Source organism: Dermacentor variabilis, chromosome 11 (genome assembly GCF_050947875.1).
Source record: "Dermacentor variabilis isolate Ectoservices chromosome 11, ASM5094787v1, whole genome shotgun sequence".
In the NCBI taxonomy this organism is placed as follows: domain Eukaryota; kingdom Metazoa; phylum Arthropoda; class Arachnida; order Ixodida; family Ixodidae; genus Dermacentor; species Dermacentor variabilis.
Window position 1 is genome coordinate 87,101,631 of NC_134578.1, and position 21,755 is coordinate 87,123,385.

Here is a 21,755-nt window from a genome sequence, read left to right on the forward strand (position 1 = left end):
CGAAGATAGTACAATACCGGGCCGACCGACGGCGTGAGTGAAACAGGTGTCAAGCAGTCCCCCATGCGAGGGCCGATCCAGAAGATAGTACAATACCGGGTCGACCCACTGCGTGGGTGTAGCAGGTACTAAACGCACCCCATACGTGAGCCGATTGCAAAGTTGTGCTATGCCAGGCCGACCCGCAATGGAGGTGAAGCAGGCGTCAAGCTCTCTTCATACGTGGGTCAATCCCCAAGATACTGCAATACCGGGTCGACCAGCGGTGGAAGTGAAGCAGGCGTTAAACACTCCTTATACGTGAGGCCATCCCAGTGATAATGAAATAATGGGTCGACCCGCGGCGGAGATGCAGTTCGCCATTAAGGGGCCCACATACACTGCTTCGCTGATCATCGTGTTTGATAGAGTGGAAGGGCGCTGAGTTTTTATCATGGTTGTGGAGCTAAGTAGACGAATATTTTGATATCACATGTTTACTCATAGGAATTCAGTGCGCCAAGTTAGCAGTGATCGCATGGCTCTTCTTTCTAAAGCACAAAACTTGTTTAAGAGTTCTATTGTCAATTGCTCATATTGATAAACAGTAGTTATGAGGTGAGTGAATCATTTAGTAATGTATTTGTGTTCTTAGTTAAGTGGACTCAAAAGGTAAATTTCACTACTATGACCGAACATTATTAAGAGATAATATCCGTTTAAAACTAAAACGTAACTGCCAATAGACAATGCTGGCTGTCTTGTTCTAACGATTAAGCATCGTTAGAAGAGAATTTATTGTTTCAGGCTATTTCTTTATTCCTTGAAAAGAAAAGCTTGAATATTCTTTGCGCATTTATTTATAGTTATTTACCAATAGCAACAGACTTTTCTTAACCACGCCTTTTTCGTTCCTTCCACTGTCAGCTTGTAGACATCAAAAAGGATAAGTCAGATGATCCGCATACCATATTTCTTCGCTGATTTTGGAACATATAAAATGTACTTTATTAAAGGAAATATAGAAAGAAACCTAATATGGATGCCTAAGAACACCATACTTGGTCAGACTTTTTTAACAATTTAGATAATGGAATGAGATGAACTGGCAATGGGAATCTGAATAGATTTGTTTAAGTGTTTCAGGTTCTTGCAGTAGGATACTGTCACGGGGTAGTGACGGTTAAGAAGGCCGCAAAACTGTGATTAACGAAACGAGCGTGGTATTGGGCGAACTTGTGCCCTCGAAAACAGGCTACACTCAAAGAACAATGGTAGCGCCGAACACGATCGGCAGTCGTCGAAAATCTGATCAGCAGGTCAAGCGCGTAGGCTCTTATAGATCAGTCGTCGAATGTTCCAGAGTAATCTCTGGAACCCGCATGCCTTCCACAAAGTTCTACGCAATTCGCGTCGCGCATGTATGCAAGCAGACTACATAATTCGGCGACAACAGACAGCGGATGGAACCCTTAATAACATTCTAGAAACTTCCGACACATGCAAGCGCGTCCTGCGCTGTGCGATAACATTTGTTAGGTGGTGAAACCTTTCGCCCGATAAAGACAAGTACACGTGTCAATACCCCCCTCTTAAAAAGCATCGACCCGATGCTGCAAAGAAACGAAAGAAAATCACTCGTGCGAAAGCAAACAACGAAATAAGGAAGTTTTTCAGCGTCCATAAAAGGGTTTAAGACGCACCACGTGGACCACTTCAGAATGTGCGCGGCGCCGCTGTGAATGCGAAATGCCGTCTGGCACGACCTCATAGTCAAGCGCGCCAATACGTCGGATGACCTTGAAGGGTCCAAAATAGCGTCGCAATAATTTCTCACTCAGTCCTCGACGGCGTATCTGGGTCCATACCCAAACACGGTCGGCGGGCTGGTACTCGACGAAGCGTCGTCGGAGGTTGTAGTGTCGGCTGTCGGTACGCTGCTGGTTCTTGATCCGTAGGCGGGCGCGCTGTCGAGCTTCTTCGGTGCGCTGGAAATAGGGAGCGACGTCAAGATTCTCCTCGTCAGTGACGCGCGGCAGCATGGCGTCGAGCGTCGTCGTCGGGTTCCTGCCATAAAGCAGCTTAAACGGCGTGATCTGTGTTGTTTCTTGCACCGCCGTGTTGTAAGCGAATGTTACGTACGGCAGGAAGGCATCCCAGGTCTTGTGTTCGAAGTCGACGTACATTTCTAGTATGTCGGCGAGGGTCTTATTCAGACGCTCCGTAAGACAATTCGTCGGTGGGTGGTAGGCCGTTGTCCTCCTGTGCCTTGTCTGACTTTATTGCACAATGGCTTGGGTGAGCTCCGCTATAAAGGGCGTTCCTCTGTCGGTGATGAGGAATTCTGGCGCGCCATGTCGCAGCAGGATGTTTTCGACAAAGAATTTCGCCTAGAGTGACTGGAAAAAATTTCAGAGTACTGCAAAGGTCGGGATTTGACTGGCAACACTGAGCGACCACCGCCATATACCTTCCAAGCCGACTGCGTCGCGGGAAGGCCGCCGTGCTGGAAGAGCTTGATATTCGGTGACACATCGCGTTGAGTGTTTACTGAAGTATAAATACTTTGTGCCCGGAAATAATGGTTGCCAAGAACGAAAATGAAATGTTATGTTGTGCGAAGTAATGCAGCCGGTGGTTGTTTTGCACGCCGATCGTGTTTACTGCTGGAACTGTGCTAAGATTGTGGGCAGCAGCTTAGCGCTGCTATCGGGAGCTTATGCACGCATTTTTTTGTCCTTCGGCGGAGCGAGCTACGAAGGAAACATTTCGTCACTTCGAGCCGGAATGAGGCACATCGTGGACCGCCGTCGGCTTCTATTGAATGATTCCAAGCAGGACGAAACTAACACCTGACAGTCTCACAGGCACGTAAGTTCATTGTATAATTTCACAAGCTAAATAGGATACATCTAATTTAGTTTGTAAACGGATACCGCGCGTTCTCGATTCTGCAAGGCGACTTTGTCCGCCGTATACGCACGACACACTGCGACTGCCGTGTGCGCACCGGTGTTTTGCCGTGATCGTAAGACGATCTCTGCACAGCAGGCGTAAAAACCAACTTTGATGAGCATTTTGCGCACTAAATCTTGTGGAAGGCCAATATGAGCCATTTCCGTGATTACAGCAACGTATATGTACTTCTGTACACTGATAATGAGCGAAAGTTTGCTACATTTCGATTTATGAAGGCGGCTGTCTAGTGCGTTCATGAGCGGCTACTCTTCTCAACATATTTATGACTGTTTTCTTAGACTGCCAAGATTTGCTGCCTGTGTAAAAAAAACAAAAAACAGGAACGCCCGCTGGTGACGCAGCACTTTTTTTTCTAAGTTACATAGGCGATGTATAAAATTCTTTTGGTTTTAGAGCGGCTTATGTAACATGCATAGTGACAGAGTGAAACCAAAACTACTGGGTGTTCTGTTGTTTTGTATTTCCTGTTATGCATCAAGCACAACATTATTTGGTTATGCACCGTAGCATTTCAACATAAAACATAATATGTATGCTGACTTCAGTTCATTGCATGTGCTCGGCTTAAAAGCTCAAAATTTGAAGCATGTGTTGTGAATATCACCTGGCTATTGGCTTCAAGCTCGAAATGCGTATGTATAAATGAGCAAAGGATAAGTGGAAAAAAGGAGGTATCATGGGCCTCGTATTGACCATGTTTTTATTGACTGCGATCGTCACGATCTGCGAAATACAAGTGCCATATGGGTGGATTGACTCGAGGAGAGAGCGCGCTCACGTGCGTGGAGAAATCATGCGAGTACCTGGTGCACGTGAGGACGCGGAATTCTCGCGCGACAAGTGTGCCTTCGCGTGCCACGAGCGCGGAATAATCGCGTGTGTTGAGCAACAAACGCGTACACGTGTACCCGCGTCAAACGTGCAAGACGCGAACGATCCCTGCAATGAACTCCTATTTTCGTAGCATCGATAACACCGCGTGCACTTCGCTTAAATATCTTCTAAAACAGTGCCGAAAATCACAAGCAAGGTGCACTTATAGCTCGCACACGCGGGTGTTTTTTGTAGGCTTGAAGTTCTCCCGGCCGATTCTGTGTAACCACGCAGAACGACGCTCTCGGTCAATTTTGCCGGTCAGACTCTAGAAAAAAGTATTTCCAGCCTCAGTTCTGTTGCTGCATCCGAAGGCGCAGCAGCCAGGCATGATTTCCTTGCAGTCAAATGCGAGCGCGACAATCGGAACACACACACACACACACACACACACACACACACACACACACACACAAAAAAAAAATACGTAGGGAACCTGCGCTGCCTGCGCTCTAACTCAGCCGGCCCGCCCGGTGCTTGGAAGGTATATGGCACCTCAGAGGTCACATGGTACGGTTGGGCCAATGAACGCGTCGGCGGCGCGGGGAAAACAAATGCGGTACTGTGAAATTTTTTCCAGTGACTCTAATTTCGCCACTTCGGCTGCGCTACCTTTCGGCAGTGCTTTAGTTTCAGCGAAGCGGGTGAGGTAGTCGGTTGCCACGACGATCCACTTATTTCCGGTTGTTGACGTCGGAAAGGGCCCCAAGTCCATCCTGATTTGCTGGAATGGTCGGCAAGGAGGCTCGACTGGCTTTAGTAATAACGCTGGCCTTGTCAGCGGTGTCATGCGTCGCTGACAGTCTCGGCAAGTTCTGACATAACGGGTGACGTCGGCGGTCAGGTGCGGCCAATAAAACCTTTCCTGTATCGTCGATAGTGTCCGAGAATAGCCTAGGTGTCCAACGGTCGGATCGTCTTGTAGGGCGTGCAATACTTCTGGACGCATTCCTGACGGGACAAGAAGAGGGTAGTTGGCGCGCACTGTTGAGAAGTTCTTTACGGGTAGGTTGTTTTGGAGCGAGAACGAAGACTATCCTCGCTTAAATGCCCTAGGGACGACGTCGGTGTGCCCTTCCAAATACTCGACGAGGTTTTTCAACTCCGGGTCTGCTGGCTGCTGTTCAGCGAAGTCTTCCGCGCTTAAAATGCCAAGGAAGGCGTCGTCACCTTCGTTATCTTGCGGCGGCGAGTCAATGGGGGCGAGTGATAGGCAACCGGCATCAGAGTGTTTTCGTCCGGACTTATTGGTTACAGTGATATCATGTTCTTGCAGTCTTAGGCTCCACCGCGCCACCAGTCCTGAAGGATCCTGTAAATGCGCTAGCCAACACAAGGCGTGATGGTCGCTGGCGACTTTGAATGGCCTGCCATATAGGTAAGGGTGAAATTTCGCTGTGGCCCAAACGATGGCGAGGCATTCCTTTTCGGCTGTAGAATAATTGCCTCCCGCTTTTGACAACGCCCGGCTAGCGTAAGCTATCACGTTTTCATGTCCATCTTTTCTCTGGACTAGGACGGCACCGAGGCCTAGGCTATTGGCGTCAGTGTGGATTTCGGTATCGGCGTCCTCGTCGAAGTGTGCAAGTACGGGTGGCGACTGCATGCGTCGTTTGAGTTCTTGAAATGCGTCGGCCTGTGGAGTTTCCCACTTGAACTCGACGTCACATTTAGTTAGCTGTGTCAGCGGCTCAGCGATGCGTGAAAAGTCCTTGAAAAAGCGCCTGTAGTAGGTACACATGCCAAGGAATCTACGCACTGCCTTCTTGTCGATGGGCTGCGGGAACTTTGCGATGGCAGCTGTCTTCTGCGGGTCGGGGCGGACTCCAGACTTGCTGATGACGTGGCCTAGGAACAGAAGCTCATCGTAAGCGAAGCGGCACTTTTCTGGCTTCAGAGTGAGCCCCGATGACTTGATGGCCTCTAGTACTATCGCAAGCCACATAAGGTGATCGTCTAAATTTCCGGCGAAGACGACGACGTCATCCAAGTAAACAAGATTGGTCTGCCACTTCATTCCTGCTAACACCGTGTCCATGACGCGCTGGAGCGTTGCAGACGCCGAGCACAGTCCAAATGGCATGACCTTGAACTCGTAGAGGCCGTCTAGCATGATGAAGGCGGTCTTTTCGTGATCTCTCTCGTCGACTTCTATTTGCCAGTACCCAGATTTGAGATCCATTGACGAGAAGTATTTTGCGTTGCAGAGCCGATCTAATGCGTCGTCTATCCGTGGTAGCGGGTACACATCCTACTTTGTGATCTTGTTCAGTCGACGATAATCGACGCAGAAACGTAAGGTTCCGTTCTTTCTCTTCACCAAAACAACAGGGGATTCCCATGGGCTTTTCGACGGCTGGGTGATGCCGTCGTGCAGCATTTCGTGGACTTGTTCTCTGATAGCTTCACGTTCTCGCGGCGAAACTCGGTAAGGGCTCCGGCGGAGTGGTCGAGCGCACTCCTCGGTGATTATGCGATGGTTTGCGACTAGTGTCTGTCGAATCCTTGATGACGTCGAAAAGCAGCCTTTGTATCGTCGGAGCAGACTTCTGAGCTGTTGTTGCTTTATCATGAGGAGACATGGATTAACGTCGTAGTCTGGTTCGAGAACCATGGTCCTCGGGGTAGATGCGGCGGAATCCGAGAGGACAAACGCACTACTGGTTTCCAGAATTTCCTCGATGTACGCGATCGTCGTGCCCTTGTTGACGTGCTTGATATCCTGGCTGAAGTTTGTCAGCAACACTTCAGTTTTCCCTCCGTGCAGTCGAGCGATCCCTCTTGCGATTAAAATTTTACGGTCGAGCTGTAGACGTTGGTCACCCTCGATGACGCCTTCTACGTCGCAGGTGTTTTGGTGCCGACGGAAATGACAATGTGGGAGCGAGACGGGATGCTGACTTGACTTTGGAGCATGCTTAAGGCATGGTGACTACGAGAGCTCTTCGGCGGTATCTCTCGACCTTCGGAAAGCGTTATCGACTTCGACTTCAGGTCGATGATTGCGCCGTGTTGGTTCAGGAACTCCATGCAGAGAATGACATCTCGTGAACACTGTTGGAGGATAACGAATGTGGCAGGGTAAGTCCGGTCATGAACGGTAATTCTTGCCGTGCACATTCCAGTCGGCGTGATGAGGTGTCCTCCAGCGGTCCGAATTTAAGGACCTTCCCATGCAGTCTTAACTTTCTTCAACTGGGCGGCGATGGGTCCACTCATGACGGAGTAAGCGGCCCCTGTGTCTACTAAGGCGGTGACTGCGTAGCCGTCGAGAAGCACGTCGTGGTCGGTGGTTCTTTGTCGTGCATTACAGTTCGGTCTTGGCGTCGGATCACGGCTGCGTCGCGTTGACCTGTAGCTGGTATGTGGTGGCGTCAGATTGCCTTTCGTCGGCGTATTCTTTGCTTCCGGACTTCGTCGGGACGGCGGCGTGTCGTTGTTATGTCGTCGAGGTAGTCTCTTCGGCGTCTTCGTCGGCGGCGGAGGATCTTCGTCAGTTCGACGAACAGCAACCGCACCTCCATCAGTTGCTGCTTTTAGCTTTCCGGATATGGGCTCGCAGAGCGCCCCCGTGCTGGGCCAGTGTATGGTCGGCGCTGCGGCGACAGGTAGCGGCCTGGTGACGGCGAACGGGACGGTCGTCGAGGGCTCCACTCAGTGGTGGCGAGGTAGTCGGCGATATCGCGAGGTCGTTCACCAAGCTGTGGTCGCGGCGCGTTCACGGGGAACCCTCGCAGTCCCATCTCCTGTAAGGGCATCGAGGGTAAACGTGATCCGCTTCTCCGCAGTGTTAACAGAGCGGGCGGTGGTCAGGAGCGCGCCAAATGTCCGTCTTCCTCGCGTAACGGCGCTGGGCGACGGGCGGGCGGGCTGGTGGTGGCGGCGGTGGACGACGGAATTGTGGCATTATAGGGCCCTGGCGTGGTCGTGGAGGAGGGCCTTCACGACGGGCGACGGCGGCATAGGTCATAGCTTCCGGCTGGGGCTGCGGTTATTCTGGTTGCCGATCAGGAACTTCAAGTGATCGCTCAAGCTCATCTTTGACGATTTCGGCGATTGAGGCTATTTGAGGCTGCGACCTGGGGTACAATCTCTGCAGCTCTTCCCGTACGACCGCTCTGATAGTTTCGCGCAGATCGTCGGTGGCCAGTGATTGAATTCCTGTGTAAGTGGTAGAGGTCGTGCGGTGGTTGAACTGCCGGTTCCGCATTTCGAGTGTCTTCTCGATGCTGGTGGCCTCACGAAGGAACTCTTCTATCGTCTTCGGTGGGCTTCGTATCATGGTGCCGAAAAGTTCTTCCTTCACGCCCCGCATGAGACGGCGGACTTTCTTCTCCTCGGGCATATCCGGGTTGGCGTGGCGGAACAGACGGTTCATTTCTTCTGTGAATATGGCAACGTTCTCGTTAGGTAGCTGCACTCGGGTGTCGAGCATGGCTTCGGCCCCTTCCTTGTGCAGTGTGCTCGTAAAGGTGCGCAGGAAGCCGCTCCGGAACAGGTCCCATGTTGTCAAGGTCGACTCCCGGTTCTGAAACCACGTTCTGGCGACGTCTTCTAAGGCAAAGTATACATGCCGCAGCTTGTCGTCGGAGTATTAGTTGTTGAAAATAGCGATTCGTTCATAAGTCTCCAGCCAGGATTCCGGGTTTTCAGTCGCTGCTCCATGGAAGGTCCGTGGGTCCCCAGGTAGTTGTAGGATAACGGGGGACGCTGGGGCAGCCATTGAGGTTGGTTTGACCACGATCTTCTTTGTCGTCTCAGGTAGAAATTCGTAGCTCTGGGGGCAGTCTTTGCAGTCTGCAGGTAGCACGATGGTCTTGGGCGATGTTGGTTTTGTCCTCGGGCTTCGGGCTTGGATCGCGGCTTTGCGGGGGCGTTCGGTACATAAACGCACTAGCACCTCCAGCAGATGTCACGTGGTAGTGACGGTTAAGAAGGCAGCAAAACTGTGATTAACGAAAAGAGCGTTTTATAGGGCGAACTTGTGCCCTCAAAAACAGGCTACACTCAAAAAACAATGGTAGCGGCGAACATGATCGGCGGTCTTCGAAAATCTGATCAGCGGGTCAAGCGCGTCGGCTTTTATAGATCAGTCGTCGAATGTTCCAGAGTAATCTCTGGGACCCGGATTCCTTCCACAAAGATCTACGCCATTCGCGTCGCGAATACATGCAATCACATTACACAATTCGGTGACAACAGACAGCTGATCGAACCATCGATAACATTCCAAAAACTTCCGACACATGCAAGCGCGTCCGGCGCTGTGCGATAACTTTTGTTAGGCGGTGAAACGTGTAGCCCGACAAAGTCAAGTACACGTGTCAATACAGCGTCTAATTTAATTAAGGCGTTGCGAAACTCTTGCAAAAAAGAGTATTCGTAAAGAAATAATATTTTCTTTAGGTTTTATGTTTTAAATTTTTATCTGTTTCATTTACAGGAGCGCCGCTTCTGTCACTCACTCAGGCGAGTACCAGGGCAGATTTCTACTCACATTTATTTAGTCCCACTCATACCACCTCTTATTCGCACTCTATTCGACCCACCCAGACTTACATTTACTCCACGGAGTAAGACATATAGGAGGTGAAACTCCCGTCAGCGCGAGCGAGCGCGGGCGACCAGATAAAGTCACAATTGTTGCATGCGCCGACGCTACCGTATGCAGTGGCGGCATCATGCGGCGCGTCGAAGAAGCCGCAGCGGAAAAAAAAAAGCAGCGCCCGGCAGGCGGCTCGGCGGCTCCGGCAGCTCCGGCCACTCCGTGGTAGAAGTCAGGCGCGCGCGGCCGAACGGTAGCAACACGCTCAACCGGTTGCCCTGGCAACCGAAACGGCGGTAATTTCTTCCCATGCCGCCAGGTGCCGCCAGCATGAAAATATATCCGCAGGCTTGTGACCTTTACTGGTCGCCGCAAACAGCGGAGTTTCCACTCCTAAATATTTCTTGCTCCGTGATTTACTCAGACTGGAAAGTAACACACGTTGATGGTCCTTGCCCTTGCGTCCGTCCACTGGCTCTACACAGACTCAATTCGAGTGAGTCTGATCAATTTGACTGATTGGCGAGTTTGTCGACCTATGACCAGATTTCTGAGGGCATTTGCTGACATCACTGTGCGATGCCACGGTGTAATGCCACCAAGGCAAGAAGGTGCTGGTTATCCTGCCTCTCATGGCAAAACGCACGTGTCTCAAATTTGCTCCCAAGTACGAGCAGCGCGTTTTGTCATTAAGAGAAATATTTAGCTTGGTAGCCTGTACCTAACTGCTGGAACAATGTGAAATAATTTTTTCGGCATTCACCGCGCTTATGAGCACGATGGTCTGTTGCATATCAAAGAAAGTTTAAATACTATTTACAAAAAGCCATTCAATATTAAACTTTTCTTTCACAAAATTCGTTGAAAGTTGCCGAATTTAAAAGGAAATTTCAAGTACTAAGTTGTCGACCTTGATGCTTCGTATTTAGAAATATGTCACAATTCTTACTCTGCCCCTAATACGACATCTACAGAGGGCAGTATGAAACATTTACAGATCTACAATACCCCATTAATTTGTGAAAAGTACGTTTGCAAGATGAACGTAAGCGTTATTACAAATTTATAAAGCAGTCAAGTCATATATCAAATTTGACCTCTATAGATGCTGCACTTGTGACGGTAACAGAACATATATTCCCATGGATGTGAGTATGCATGTATAAATATACATGTATGTTTTGGTGCACAGTCACATTGGTGCACAGATTTGTAAACCTCAGGCTCGTTTTATTTTTGTCTTAAAACATTTGTGCAATTTTGTTGCAATTATGGGGTCTTCACTGAAACGTTCCTTCCCTACTTGCTAGAATTTAGCCTTTCACTCCGTACGCAACAATTTCATATAAATCTTCAGGCGGTAGCCCAATCAGAGCATTTGGAGATTTCGCGTTCTTTTGATTAGGGAAATCAGAGGCCTCATGACCCCGAGGGAAAGCTCCCTCTTAAGTTTCTCTAACAGCCCCCTTAATAATCTTCTTAGCCCTAGACACCAATTTCCAGCTGACGCCTAGTGCCACTTTGTAAGCTCCAAATAAATACTAGTATGGCGTGCCTGAAGTTGCTTTCGCAGTATATGCCGCCTGTGTTAGGTACACTCTTGCTATTTTACTTTAGCGTTAGCTTACAAAAGCATCACTGAACATATTGATATGCGTTCACCCTCAATGGGGTTCTCTTATCACTTACTTGGCAACTTCCGTGAATGTCGCTGTGAAGTTGGATAAGAAGTCACCGCCGTAATTGTAGCAGCCGATGGCGATGACGGATTTCGCAGTCTGGTCCCCGTCCTGGAGCTGTTTAAATTTCTGCAACACCAGCAAAACATGATGGATACGATATGTTTCTAGTCGTCTACATAGTAGGAGCTTGAGCAAATGGAAACCTGCATTCATAACCACATCGCTCTGTATTTTTTTTAAACACAGTCATTGATTTCTAGCATGTCGCATACGCACTGTTATTAAATAGTCACGTCGTGAAGAGAAGATACCCGGTGTAGGACAGACTAAACAGGAGGTGCACGTTTGCTTCCCGCTCGCTTGTAAGCCTTTGAATACAAACTGAGCCCTGAGCGCTCCACTTGGGGATGTCGACATGCAGAATTATGCGCAACTATCTGTATGCGTCACTTTGGCAATCTTACGGAACAAGCGATAGTGCCCACTGCCGACGCAGTCATCGAAATATACAGGGGATGCTTGAATAACAGTTGACAATGTCATTATTAGGAGTTTAGCAACGATGTGTTGCACTCGCGTTCTTGTAAAAAAAAATTATAATCAATTTTGAAGGACCAAAATTAAGAACACATGCTGCTTCAACACGTGGGGTGAAATAGCAGCATCTGCATGCAATTGGTCGAGTACGTTGCAGTTGCGCACGTGGAAAACAAACGCAACGTATTAGCAGGAACATCAGCGATGTATTTGCGTGTTGCTATTAACGTATACAGCCACACATAGTCATAAAGTGTTGAAGCTTTCCATGACATGTGATACGTTAGGCCCATTGCGAATTCGCGTCTTGTGTAGCTCATTATTGCGGTGTCTTCTGCAAGCTGCCGTGTATGTGCAGCCGTTTCGATATGCTCAGAGTGCCCACTTTGTTTCAAATTCGCCAATTATACTTTCTTGGTGTCGTGCGAGCAAGAAATAAATCATAAAATGGGTCACTATTTGGAATCATCTCACGCGGGCAAAAAGTATTAGCGGTGATTTTTTCGTATTATACAGATCAGCTGTTTGCTTTGAAGGTGGTATGTCTAGCGAGATGGTACTAAGTCGCGAACCTTTCTGTCTCCCCCTACCTGATGGTGCCACAACATCAGCATCGGTAATGAGGGGTGTATTCGGAACGCTTCCATATTAAATTTTTTGTTACATAAATCACTTCTAGCTACGCTCTCTACCATGGTACGCCAGGATGGTATGCTAAAGTGTATCTCTCAGCATGTCTTCCACCGTTCTACGACGGCGTGGCGCAAATGCAGAGGGCTTAACGTATCACGTTTTAACGTATGCAATCTGTCTAAAGTTGCACATTGGGCTTGTTGGTATATCATGATGGAGGCAAAAGCAAAAACAGCACAAAAGAACAACACGGACGACACGCACGTGTGGCGGCGCTGTGTCCGGTTTCTGTGTTCTTCTTTTGTCCTGTCTCTGATGCGCTACGCCTTTTGCCTCCATACAGTCAGTGTCTTTCGTGCCAAAACTAAGAATCTCTTTGTGCAGCACGCCCTAGTGAAAGACTACAGAACGCTTTGCATGACCTGAAATTGTTTAATGTGCGCCTAAAATGAAGCGCGTAAGCGCTCCGCCACAGGAGATCGAACCCGCGACCTCGAGCAGAGCAGCGCAAGCCTAGGACACTGCTACACGAAAATAACCTGTGTGCGGTTCGGACCCGGTCACTGCAGGAGAGGCGTTTCGGTTGCGTCTGAGTCGCACGACGAAGAAGCACTTTCATTATGCCGGAAATGACTGTGGACATCTACACTGTGGTCAAGTGTTAAAGGGAATGCTCCAATGTCAGCCTCTCACTCCACCGGTGCCCTAACGACACCGGTGAAGTGACGGCTGAAGTTATGTCAGTGAGCCGCACAGCCATGCAGGGAGGGTGCCAGTGCTATCGAGAATTTCGGCAGATGACCAATAGGAGGAGCCTTAAGGTCCGCCTATCGTCCGCATTGTCGAAGGTTCGTCCCGAAAGAAAAGATGCACAGAATTTAAAATCTGCTGTTTCTGGTGCGCCCAAATATTCACAACCCAACGTAACATATCAAACAGCATTAAAACTATCGGATATATATGTAAACCATAATTTTTTTTGCAGAACGCCTAATGCTGCTTTAAGCACCCTTGCATAGGCTAATGTGCAGTTGCGGCTTGTCAAAGAATATCGGTGCGTTGTGACAGGACATTTCACTTATTCCAGCTTGCTTAAAAATTATGCTGTATCATCCTTTACGATTAGTACGGTCTTCTATGAAGATAATTTATAAACTGGGTTGCCTGCGCTATTTCTGAAACTCACTTTGCAGCTTTTGATCAGTGTCCTCGCCTAACTACTAGCCCGTAAAAACCCACTAATGGCTTCCTCAGCTAACTTTCTTCAGGCTACAGGCCACCAGGTTTCCACGTCACCATGGTACCTGATGTATACGCGTATGCACACAGAAACGCCATTCCCTTCATGTGTAACAATAACTAAGTCGCTTCTTTTGGTATTTGCCGATCCGACATGCTGGTCAAGCCCAGTATAGCAGGCGTGACTGACAGCTGGGTAATTTGGCCTTAAACGAACTAGCAGTCCACGTTCAGCAATTCTTCTTTTAAAGTTTTTGTACTTTGTGGTAGGCCTATGGAAAGCCAAAAGAAACAATACCGCGTTATTTCACATATATAAAGGCTCGGGTCTGCCAACTTCCTTATAGCGGTTCTATACTATAATCTGTAGCGCAGCCACGTCAACCTGCCCTTGTCAGATAAAACATTTTCACGTGATGTACGCTGCCTTCATTAAATGGTCGCTCCAACTGTAAAACAAATCAATTCTTCTGAGAAATGATATTCAACACTAGTTTTACTTACTGCATATTATAATATTAGGGAACACTAGAGAAACTATAATTTGACCTTTTTCAGTACAACACATTTCTGAAGTGCCGAAATCACAACCCTTGACCTTTATCAGTACAACACATTTCTGAAGTGCCGAAATCACAACCCTTGCCAGGAGAATACGTTTGGCAAGACCGAAAGTACATGAAAAATTAAACAGAGGTGGCGGCGCTACTTGGAACTTTGCATTTCAGCTTGTCGTGACGTCGCCAATTTTGCCGGCGTCTGCGTGAGCCTAATTAATTTTTATCGCTAAAGTTAGGCTACTCTTTATTCGCAAAATAACCAAAGGGTAAACATATTAAGTTTAAGGCGCCGTTCCTGTCGTTTGTGTTCTTATTGAGTCCTGGTCTTCTGCGCCTTGCCTTTACTAATTCAAATACTATTAGGTTTCAGTAAGTTTCACTCATCCACAGCGGCTCAAATAAGATAACATATTTTGAAATTCACGATGCCACAATAGCAGACCCGCGCTTAGGTGGCGGAGGGATAAGAAAAGAGATATTTTGCGTAATTTACATACTACCGCAAAATAATAAAAGTAAAGATTTGAAATAGTACATGATCTGTTGAAAATTTATTTTGAGTTGCTCTGTAGCGTCCCTTCGGGCCACGATTGAATTAGCTCCTGCTAAACATACTAATCTACTTGTGTTATGTAGCTGGCTCAAGCGAACAACTCTCCTTCTTCGGCCGGCAAAAAAATATAATTGCATGATGCAAGAATCACCGCCAAAAACACACCACTTCTATAAACTTTCGCGCTGCAGCTCGCAGCGTTTCCGAACAAAAATGAAAGCGTACGAACGATTTCAAGGTACATATCTATGGCGTTTAGCATGAGCACCTCAAACACACGTTCAATTTCAGTTTACAGGATAAAACCCTATTCATGGCATTAAGGTTAGATAAATGCGAGCGGGTGCTTTCGATGCCTTGCCAACGTAACGTTGCAAAGGCGGGAGCACTAATGCGTCATTAATTCCTTTCTTGCACCTCGTGCAGCTCTGCATAGACAAGAATGTATTCGTGCGCTCATTCAGGGCGAGGGGTCGAAGCGTTCAAATATCTAAACAACGCACATTGTTCATGACGCTCTCCTATGTGATATTTTCGGCGACCTGAACATAAAATATTGCGTAAAAGTGGCATCAACCGGGGCATATTAAAGTGACGACAGGTGGAGAACGGTTCTGGCAGGCAAGTTTGACGTGCCATGTAGTTTCTAACGTATATATATATATATATATATATATATATGTGTGTGTGTGTGTGTGTGTGTGTGTGTGTGTGTGCGCGCGCGCAGAGCTACTCTATGCCTTCACCCACCTCAAGCATCGGTTTTGTTCTCGATACCGTGGCGGTGAACATGTCGGGAACCTCGAGAACCTTGAGCAGTCCGTAGTGCCTGATGCCTTTTCTACGCAGCGCGCTCAGTTCGTCAGCTGCCTCGTCCAAGTCATCCGGTTGCACATACCTGCAACGGAAGGTTTGGCGTGCACGTGGTCTCCACGGCGGCTACTTCATAACTGCGATATCTCTGCGAAAATAAAGCACTCGATGGATTTGGATTTCCACAACGAATAATCACCAGTTTTGAAGACAAAACGTGGTTCTTTAATTAGACAACGTGATTTGCAGTCAGAGAAAATAATATCAAGTACAAAATGTAAGAAAAAGTAAGCAAAGAAAAAGAAAACGTATAGATAGTTTATGTGGAGAGAAAAGTGGCCCGTTCGTGCAGAGTGAGAGTTACGCCCAAGGCGCTCGGTATAGCAGCGCGAAAGAAACGGCAGTCAGCTATTCTATCCGACGAGGCGAAGTGGGCCCATAATTATTCCCGTTAAGGAGTTCCATCCTCTTTTTTTCGGCGTAGCATACCTGGATGGAATTATATAAATGACATGCCGAGTCAGCCTTAGACCACCCAGAGGACGCAGGAAGTATATTGTGATTAGTTAGTTTCCTTCCATTATAGTATACGATTTTCATACTGCTGAGACAAAAGTCAACCGGTAGTCAGCTGAAAATAGTGCCTCGCACTAAATGACGGAACTCTCACAAAAAAAGCAGCGTTTACACAGCACGTGCGCCTATGAGATAGGACAGCCCATTGACACGTTTTAAAGCAAACAAACAACCAGTGAAAAATGTCAAGGGCTGCGATTGTAGTAGTTTAGCAACCGAGACCAAAGAAGTAACGAGACGTCAAGTCGAAGAAGAGCTCAAGTGGGTTGAGAAGAATTTACAAAAACAGGCAAATTGCATATTTGCGTTTTTTTGCAAGTGCCAAGGAAGGCTCAAATCTGTATTAGGTGGCCTTCAATGGTCCAAGGAAAGCGGTACTGGCTTCGTCATTGTGTAAGGTTACCTACAGAAAGTTGCTTGCCGTCACCAGGTGGCGTCGCTATAAATCTTCCGATGTGCTTTTATCTAGCTAAGAATCCAGGATATATATTTTATTTCAGATTCCTTAGCACACTAATCCCTTTCAGCAATAGCGCATTACATGGAACAATTTGTTTTGCCAGTTTTTTTTTATTGATTCATTGAGTGTGTGATCCGCTGGGTGTCTGCCCATTCTTGGGTAGTTCTCCAGAACGGGCATGTGCCACTGCTGTACAATTGTACAGAATTCCTGAATGTAACTAGATGTATGCCGTGCTTATATGTAGATGCACCTCTCATCGTCAATCGTCCGTCGACAAGCATCGTACATCGCCTTCGTCGTCCTGACTTTGTTGCGTAAACTATCCCAACTATGCCAGCTTGATTTGGTGCTTGCAGTGCGACTTAACTTGCGACTGGTGAAGATTCGTAAAAGAACATTCGGTGAGAACAAATTTGCTGCATTGCTGGTTGATAAGAACAGTGAACGAGGTTTCCCGTTCCGAAGTAGTCAAAGAGACATTTATGCACCCACAGCCAATGGTTATACTGCATTTAATTTCCTGCTTCACTCAAAGTTTCTTTTATTTAGATTAAACCTTGTGCATTAGAATTGCAAACAACCTTTCTTTATTGCGATAGCAATTATATGGACACTCCAGTCGTATGTCTGTCATCGCCGTCACCCTGAGGTTCCGTATGAGGGAAGGCGTGTGAGGGTGAGCCGCCGAACATGGTTCCGATAATTATGTTCAGCGCCTCTTCCTCTTCACAATCACTCTTTCAATCTCGCGTGCGCGAGCGAGGAACGCGGCCCGGATCAAAGCCACCTAGAAAAAAATGTAAGGCCTCCGCACGCCGGTGTGACGTCACGCTAGTCGGATGGGCCGGACAGTCGACGCCGTCGGCGTCTCCGCGCCTAGGTTCGTTGCGCTTGCAGTGTGTCTCTTTGCGCGTCGCGGATGCTATGGCATGAGAAAATTTGTGCTGTCCTTAAAGTGACAGCAACCTATAAATTCAGATGCTTCGTTTCCAAAGCAAGACAGGTATAGCTGACGCAAAAAATAAGGGGGAGCCGCTGGTTCACCGCAGTCAACACCACCATATAAAGCAGCATTCTTTCATACCTTCCTTAGATTACTTGATTGGCAACGTTTTTGTTTTTTGCGTGTATCGCAACACGACCTGCCTTATTGTGCTTGTGATGTTTGGTCGGGACTAAGACAAGCAAACTGCATGCTGCTTAGTCACTCAACTTTAGACGGAACGAAAGAAAGAGGAAAACTGCATATTGAAGACACAGAATATACTTTATTCACAAATGATAAGAACTGCATTCAGAAACAAACATTTTAAATCTTCCATATACAATTATCATTCTCACTCTTGCATTGCGTAAAACAGTCCTCGCTAGACACACGAATATCGAGGTTAATTTTATTGTGAAAATTTTGTCATTATAGGGTCACGCACAACTAATTCTCATATAGAATAAGCTTCCGTCTTTGTTGTACCATTTCTTGTGGTTAATTTATTTCCACCCGCCTTGTTTGCAGGCCTTATTGGTCTTCATAAAATACTGAGATAATGGTGAAAAGTAAGTAAAAAACGAGAGGCCTACTCTCAGTCCTAAAGGAAAACATGCAATTAATGGATTGCGGTAGCATGCAGAGTTCGAATCATAAACAGGTAGCACAATACACTCAAATAACATTTGAATTGGCCAAAATGCAGGGTTTAAATTTTGATAATGTAGGCAAATAAGTCCTAGCTACGCCACAGGTTTCTTTTTACAAGGGTTCTGTCAACACAAACATACGCAGATGTTCAACAAAACAGAGCTTCATGAATAAAAAATAAATAATGAGAAACATCTCAGGCCTTCAAGGTCTGAAATTTTCGGTCGTTCTTGGCGTTGTGTAATTTGTCGTTGTCTGTGCGGCACAAGTTGTTCAGCAGTGTATTCGCGGCAGCACTTACAACATGCCCCATTACCTCCTGTGCAGGATGACCGAATTCACACACATCGACATCCTCAAAGTCGTGAAGGGTAGCGAACACAAGGCCGACAAGAGTATCTTTCTGCCTAGGAAGGCTGAAAAATCGTACGGCATATTCTGGTGTCCTGAGCTTGTCCAATATAATTTCAGTAAAGCGTACAACTTTAACTACAACTGCTCGTGGAAACTTCAGGCCACCCCTTGTCATCTTCGTTATTAATGCATTCTCAGGGTCATCTAGATAGACGTCTTGCATCACAAGGCTTTCACTGCAAGGTGCGCATGTCAACTTTTTTAGAGCTGCATGGGCACAATAGCCGACAACATAGGTTAGTGCCGGTAGCCTTGACGTTTTTTTCTCAATGTCGGAGTCGGTCACAGTGACTTGAAACTGGCCGTTTCCTGAATGTACACTTGTCTCCAACGTGTTCGCGCTCGGTGGTAGTAGAATGTCCAAATCTGGCAGGTCCAGAACCTTCTGCAAACGCAATTTGTTTTCAGATTCATATATCTGCCTTATAGACACGTGGTAATTGGCACCAGACAATTGCCGGTACTTTCCAAAGCGATCCTCTAAGATATCAGTTTGAAATTTGCCCAAAAGAGCATACTCGAAATGAAGCTCTTTGAGACAGTATATGGCAAGTTCGTGCAAGACATGGGTAGTGTGGCTGAAAGCTATGTGCGTTTCACGTGTCAAGCGGGCATTGTCACGTTCGAGGCTTCTCCAGTGATCAAGCCGTTGAACTATTCTCTCTAAGAATTCTAGTTGAGGACATGACGATGAAACTATTGGACCTTGCAATTGATCTCGCAACCGCTGTCCTTTTCTTGGCGTCTTGACGGTAACAATGTTCCGCCAAGTCAAAATGGTGTCGACATATGGAGAGGTTTCCTTTGCATGCTGGAACGTTGCAACACTGAGAGCAGCAACAGTAGATGAGTTAAAAATCTTTAAGGCCAGTGTAACGTTCTGCCGTTCCATGTTTGAGGGGTTCAGTGCCTTCAAAGTGAGCGTTGGTGCTAACTTCAAGAGTTCATGCTTTTCAGCTTCGTGCAGCTGGCATAATAGCTTGAAAGATGCTGTAAGTATCTTTGGTTCAGCCTCATCACTCTTCGGTTCAGGAAAGTGCATGCATTTGCCAGTGTTTCTTTGATTCAGCCAGTTATTTCTTATATACTTTAGTATGTGAACTGGGTCCAGCACAAAAAAACAGGGGTCGTGATGGGTCAGCAGGATGCTGGTAAACAATGCTGACACTTGCCGGCTTAGCGAAGTAGAAAATGGCTTTTCTGTTTATGGAGTTATTGTCCGAGATCACTGCGATTATTCTAAAACCAGATGCCTCTAGATCAAGAACAATCTTCCGAAGGAAGTCGTGCAGCGCCTTAGCATCGATTTGTGCCACAGGAAGGATGTGTACAACATCCTTGTTTGAAGAAAGTAGGCTCTGTATCATAAATACGTGGGCAGTTTTTGCTGCAGTCGATGAATTTACCGCAGCACCAGTAACCAACCCAGCCTTGTAATCAAAAAATGATTGAAGGTGAATCTCATCAATCATTAACGTTACAGTCTATTCATGCTCTTTATATGTGCTTACAATACGCTTTGCATAGGAAAGAAAGCTACATTCTTGCTGCTTCGTTTCAGGGCGTACATCGTACGATGAACACAGTCTTCTGATCGTATCAGGATGCGGCATCTTAAGCTTCATCGAACTTCTCAGGAATCTATATGCATGAGGTGAAATTGTGAACAAAAGGCTAGCAAAAACCAATAAATCGGGGGGATATCGGCCAGCATCATTCAAAACAATATCAACATGACTCTTCAAAAACTTAAGCACTTCCAAATGCCATTCTTGCAACTCGCATGCGAAATGTTTTCCACTTACTTCCTCTAGCAATGTCGAAACCAATGTCAGTAGATGACGGGCCTTTTCAGAACGCTCAGTGCTGATATCCTTACGTGTCTGTTCGATCATGTGTTACACACTTTTCAAATCTCTCAAGTCGCACAGCTTTTCAGGAACTAAAACATCACCACGCTTCCTCACACCCGTTTCACCAAAAAATACTTCGACGCACAGGTCTGTGGACACGATTACCGAAGTACGGACTGCAGGAGCAGATTGAAGTGACAAGTCCAAATAGAAAACCTTGGAGCCCTTGTTCAAAACTGTTCAGAAGTCCGAACACTGAAAGCTTGGCAAGGCCTTCAGCAAGTCCGCAAAGCTACCAACCAGATTTTTGGCGTCCTCTTATGCTTGGGTTTGCTGAGAAAGCATTATTGCTTTTTGCAAATATGTCGCTTCCAAGCGCGCTCTTTTGGCAACCGGCGCTTCTCGAACGCACACATGCGGACGCGATAAATAGGCAGAGCAATTGGGAAACAAGCTCGGAACTGCAGTTTTCTTCAGACGGATGTTTTTCATGGCAACTTCGACCACTTTTCCTGTCTTGACGTCCGTGTAAGATGTCTTCAAGTAATCCGATGGCAAGAAATACTTTTCACAGAGCTGAAATAAAAAAAAAGCAAGCCGTTACAGGTATGAAGCTCGACGAAAATGTTGAATTTACAAGCGCGTCGACAGGAGCAGAGACCCATCTATTGTGCACGCGTGGACGAATGCATTGCGCACTATGCTGACGAAACCTATTCGTCTGGAAACCCAGAATAACAATAGAGAGAAGAAATACCATTGTGTACTTCGTTGGCGAGAAGTCCTTCCGAGGAACTGCTCTCGTCCATGCTTCCCGAGTGGTTCGGTCAGATGGGAACTTGTGCACTCGGACACTTTGTCCTCCGCCATAATTAGACTTGCAGTTTGGTGCGCAACAACAGCCAGGCATTGTTGCGCTTCCGTGTACGACGAACCACGCACAATCGAAGAAAAGCAATCGCGTTTACGGTGCAGCATGCCCCACCAAAGCCACCAAGCAAGTGCTCCACGCGTTGCCGCTCTAGCGTTGCAGCCACGGAGAAAATTTGTTTTCAGAACGCGCGCCGCGTTCTAGAAACGCAGCGCTCCCCCATCCACCGCTACCATCCGACTCTCGTGACGTATTGACAGGGGAGAGGAGGTGATGCGGTGGCCTTACATTTTTTTTCTAGGTGGCTTTGGGCTGGCACGGTGCCTCCATTTTCCCCTCGCCCGCCGCTCCGTACAGAGTGGAGACAACCGCGGCGGTTGATACGACGTTGGCCACGCGAATCGCGGGCGCCGTAGTAGACGCCCAGGCCCCGAACGCTCTCAATTTCAACAAATGGCCACAGAGGGCGGAGAAATCGACCGCGCGCGGCTGCTAAAGAAACAGGCATAGCATACCAATTAAGAAGGTTCCCCCGTGAGCGCATTATCT

General features: G+C 47.3%; 1 protein-coding gene and 1 long non-coding RNA gene across 2 annotated transcripts in view; both read right to left on the bottom strand.

The window, feature by feature from the left end:
* Positions 1–15,549, bottom strand: part of LOC142563368 (uncharacterized) — a 33,826-nt gene extending 18,277 nt beyond the window's left edge. The window contains exons 1-2 of the mRNA XM_075673928.1: positions 15,331–15,549; positions 11,066–11,184 (exon numbers count right to left, since the gene is read on the bottom strand). Of these exons, the coding sequence (XP_075530043.1) occupies positions 11,066–11,184; positions 15,331–15,372 (161 nt within the window). The 5' untranslated portion in view covers positions 15,373–15,549. The remainder of the gene's footprint in view (positions 1–11,065; positions 11,185–15,330) is intronic.
* A 2,131-nt stretch (positions 15,550–17,680) lies between these two features.
* On the bottom strand, positions 17,681–21,497 carry LOC142563819 (uncharacterized). Its single transcript, XR_012824427.1, has 2 exons — positions 21,093–21,497; positions 17,681–20,911 (listed from the first exon to the last, which is right to left on the bottom strand). It is a non-coding gene; the product is annotated as an uncharacterized LOC142563819 (long non-coding RNA).
* Between the last annotated feature and the right edge of the window lie 258 nt (positions 21,498–21,755).